This window comes from Larus michahellis, chromosome 22, assembly GCF_964199755.1.
Source record: "Larus michahellis chromosome 22, bLarMic1.1, whole genome shotgun sequence".
NCBI lineage: Eukaryota > Metazoa > Chordata > Aves > Charadriiformes > Laridae > Larus > Larus michahellis.
The window spans coordinates 4,143,267-4,147,689 of NC_133917.1; the positions used below are offsets into that span (position 1 = coordinate 4,143,267).

Genomic DNA, 4,423 nt, shown 5'->3' on the forward strand with positions numbered 1-4,423 from the left:
AAAACAACAAACCCACCCCAGACAACCGACCCAAACGTATATATCCACAACCACACATATATAATTCGGCGCCTATAGAGAGAAGGAAGGCGAGATGTAACACCCAGCGCATTCAAGGCATTCTCTGGCTGTTGAAAGGAGACGGAATAGAAAGAAAACGTGCTCAGGTCTGGAAGGCAAAACCCGAATCGGGCTGGGGGGGCTCGGAGCTGCCCCTCTCCCATGGCACACAGCCCCCCCACTCCCACCCCTCCCCACCTTCTCCCAGCTCCGGACCAGAAGGGAGGGCTGGAAATTCAGATTTCAAGGTATTTATTTCCCTTTCGCCCTTTGAAGAGAGGGGCTGGTTTCTCCACCGAGCAGCAGACAAGGAAGATCCAGGCTTCTGCCAGCAATAAATTGCAAGAGAAGGGAGAAAACGAGGGGGGGAAAGGTAAAAGGAATGTAAACTTTGGCGCATTGGAGGAGCTTATATGCGAGGAGCAGCCCCTGCGGAACCCTCAGGAGCTTCCCTGACCTCCACCGCTCCCCATAACCTCGGAAAACAACGCGGGGAATGCGCTTCCTTCCACCTCGCCGGCAGATCTTCGCGCGCAATTCCGAAAAAAAAAAAAAAACCCAAAAAAAAAACGGACATCAAATATGTTGCGGAGGTAACGCGCTGCTGCGACCTTCCCCTCCTGGTTGGAAAAAGAACGAAAAAACCCGCACTTTTCCTGTCCCCTGCCCGCGCAGCTGCGATTTTGGGACGGAAGAAACAGAACAAAATGCGCGCAAAACAGGAAAAAAAAAAAAAAAAAGGATGTTTGGAAATCGCGGAGAGCGGAGGCAGCGCGGACGCAGCCTGCGCGCTGCGCACACACCACCCCCACCCGCCCTCCCGCAACCTCCATCCTCCTTCCGCGGATGCGCGGCGGGCGGGGGGGCGCGGAGCGGCGGTGCGCTGCCGCGGAGCAGCGCTAGGTGCCGCTGCCGCCTCGCCGTCCCGCGGCGCGCTCCGCCCGCGCTCCCCCGCGCACCCCCGGCGCCTTCCGCGGGCCCCCATCAATTACCCGCCCCGGGGGTCATCAAGGCAAATTGATGAGTGGCCGGCGCCGTCACGTGACGCCACTTAAATATCCCATATTTGGGCAGCGCGTATTGGGGGAAAAAAGAAAGAAGAATCCCCACCTATAAATTCTGCACTTTAGGAGGAAACAAAAACGCGCCCCCCCACCCCTGAACTTCAAAGGGCCACAAATCACCCTAATCAAAGCGGTTGCAAAAAAAAAAAAAAAAAAAAAAAAAGAAAAAAAAAGGAAAAAAAAAGGAAAAAAAAGGGGGGGGAAGAAGATAAAAAGAGGGGAAAAAAAGAGGGGGGGAAGAAGAAAAGAGAGGGGGAAAAGAGGAAAAAAGAAAAAAGGAGGAAAAAAGAGGGGAAAAAGAAGAAAAAAGAGGAAAAAGAAAGGAGGAAAAAAGAGGAAAAAAAAATCCCCCTCCCCAAATTTTCTTCCCCCCCCTTTTTTTTTTTTTTTAAAATTTTTTTCCTTTCCCTCCCCTCCTGCGCCATGAGTTCTTACGTCGCCAATTCCTTTTATAAGCAAAGTCCCCCCGTTCCTGCCTATGCCATGCAAAGTTATGGAAATTATGGAAGTGTGCCTGAGGTTCAGTCCCCCAGGTACCGCTACGGGGGCTTGGATCTGAGCATCACCCTCCCCTCCTCCGGGGCTGCCACCTCCCTCGGTGGCTTGGAGATGGCTGCGACCCCCCGAGCTAACCCCGAGCGACCTTCCTGCACGGTCATGGGTTCTTCAGGGCATCCTTTAGCCAGAGACGATCAAGCATCCCTAAATCCCGGGATTTACAGTCAGAAGAGTGTTAACACGCCGCTGGAGGAGAGATCTAAGAGCTCGGGTGAAATCAAAGCTGAGCCCGTGCAAACAGCACAACAAGGAGCACCACAACTGCAGCAGCAGCAACAACCTCCACAAATTTACCCCTGGATGACCAAACTACACATGAGCCATGGTAAAACTTTCGCTTCTTGATTTTTTTTTTTTTTTTGGGTTTCACAAGATTTTTTTTCCTTTTTTTTTTTTTCTTCCCTCTCTCTCTCTCTCTCTTTTTTTTTTTTTTTTTTTTTTTTTTTTTGCCTTGGGTTTTTATAGGCCATACGGGGCAAATAATAAAAAACCTGAGGTCGTAAATTTTACGACTAAGGCATCAATTGCTCGTAAAACTGTCCACTAAAAGGCTTAGAGGCTATATACGCCCAAATTTATGACAGCATAATTGGATCATAGAAACAAAACGTGTATAAAAGGCAATATTCCATTTTTTTGGGAAGGGGGGGTTAAAAATAACTTGAAATACACATGTTCTTTGAGGGTGAGCTTTAAAAAAAAAAAAAAAAAAAAAAAGACACCAGAAGCGAAAGGGAGGGAAAGCGTGGAGAGATTCTTTTTTTCCCCCTCCACCTTCCCAGGGCTCGAAGGGGAGGGGGGGGGGAAGAGACGAGATCCCCAAGAAAAGATATTTCCCTCCTTTGTACACTTCCTTATTGTCCGAGAGGAAACAGGTTCACTCCTGGCTCATCTACATGCGTTTGATCTGGGCTTTAGAAGGGAAGGGGGGGATTTAGGGGAGGTGGTGGGGAGGGTGGGGGGGGCTGAAGGTGTTGGGGAATGAAGGATTTCAGGCTACTTCCCTCCCTGCGTGCCCACAGCAAACTTCTGTATATTCTAGATTTGTAACCGGGTTTTCCCATTTTAAGAAAAAAAAAAATTAATAAAAAAGATATAAAATCCATCCAGAATTGCTTTGGCTTTTCATGCGGTGTCTTCCCCCTCTCCCCCCTCCCCCTTTTTTTTTTTTCCTTTTTTTTTTTTTGTGTGTGTGTGTTGTTTTTTTCCCCCCAGAAACGGATGGGAAACGCTCCCGAACCAGCTACACCCGCTACCAAACTCTGGAATTAGAGAAAGAATTTCATTTTAACAGATACCTGACCCGGCGGAGGCGCATTGAGATCGCCAACAACCTCTGCCTCAACGAGAGACAAATCAAAATCTGGTTTCAAAACCGGAGGATGAAGTGGAAGAAAGATTCCAAGTTGAAAAGCAAAGAGGCTCTTTAGGTGGGATTGCAGGAGATGGGGTGGGGAGGGTGTGGGGGGGGCGTCCCCTGCTTTTTTGGGGCGTTGTTGTGGTTGTTGGGGTGTTTTCTTTCCTTTTCCATCACTTCTGGTGGAAGATACCTTGAGGAAACTTTGATTTTATTTTTTTTGTTGTTTTGGGGTGGGGAGGGAGCTGCTGGATGGGCTTTGGTCCGTACCCTCACAAATCCCTCAGACAAAGGAAATCTCTTATTAGTATGCAAAAAAAACCCAAACAACCCCACCAAAAAAAAAAAAAAAAAAAAAAAGAGAGAAAAACCCAACCCCGCTGTTCGCTTCGTGCAAAAATTTAGTGTCTCGCTCTTTAGGTTGTTGCGAAGTGTCCTAACCTGTGCGCTCTTTGGGGGCAAAAACCACCAAGAAACAATAAAACACCACCAAAAAGGCGTGGAAAAAACCCCATCCGCAGGGTGGCTGGGTGGTGTCCTCCCAGCTCTACGAACCGCAATATTCGTAGGGCAAATGGCAAAAGGAGCTGGCGAAGAAGGAAACGAAACGTAACAAAAAATTGAGGAAAAAGAAAAAGAAAAAAAAAGGGAAAATAAAGGAGGGGGGGGAAAAAAAGCCCCAAACCCAGTAAGTTGGGTGAAGTCCCAGCCTCGCTCTCTGCTCGCCCTACTGGGAGGAGGGAATTGCTGGTCTGTTTTATTGGGAATTGCCCAGGGAAGATGCTCTGGCACCTCCGCTCTTTGGTCTCTCGAGTGGGAAAGGAAAATATTGCCCTTCGCTGGGGCTCGGAAAACCCCTCAAAATCCACTTTTCAAACCCCGGAGAGGACCTGGGTGGGGGGCGTCCCTGGTGTGCGTTTGCGCGTTTTTCTTGGGACTCGGCTGGCATCATTTTATTATTATTTGCATATAAAAGAAATGAATAGATTTGGGGAGGTGTATGGGGGGGGTGGACGCGGGGCGAGGGGGGGTGGTTGTGTTGGGGGGGGGGGATACACCGGTTTTCGCGACTCCTCCGAAATCTCCGGGCAGGAAAGTGCAGCATGGGAGGTGTATGTGCGTGTGTGTGCGGGGGGGGGGGGGGGCGGGGGGAGAAATAGCCTCTGGACTTAATATTATTGTGTATTTATTTGTTGCGTAATTAATGTAGATTTGCTAAATGCTAAGATATATATTAAAAAAGAAAAAAAAAAAAAAAGCCAAGGCGAACCCCAATTTCTACATCTCTGTCTAAATTCTGGTCCATCGCAGTAACTTCTTTTATCCCCCCCCGCCCCCGCCGCAATGATGTACTCGGTATATTTATTAGTTGCCTTTTCGTCCG

The 4,423-nt window shown here is 48.7% G+C and overlaps 1 protein-coding gene across 1 annotated transcript; it reads left to right on the top strand.

Moving 5' to 3' along the window:
• Nucleotides 1-1,537: 1,537 nt before the first annotated feature.
• Nucleotides 1,538-3,948, top strand: HOXC5 (homeobox C5). The gene is made up of 2 exons (XM_074565008.1): nt 1,538-2,007; nt 2,898-3,948. Exons 1-2 carry the CDS (start codon nt 1,548-1,550, stop codon nt 3,110-3,112), a joined length of 675 nt encoding a protein of 224 aa, XP_074421109.1. The 5' UTR covers nt 1,538-1,547; the 3' UTR covers nt 3,113-3,948.
• The last annotated feature ends 475 nt before the right edge of the window (nt 3,949-4,423 follow it).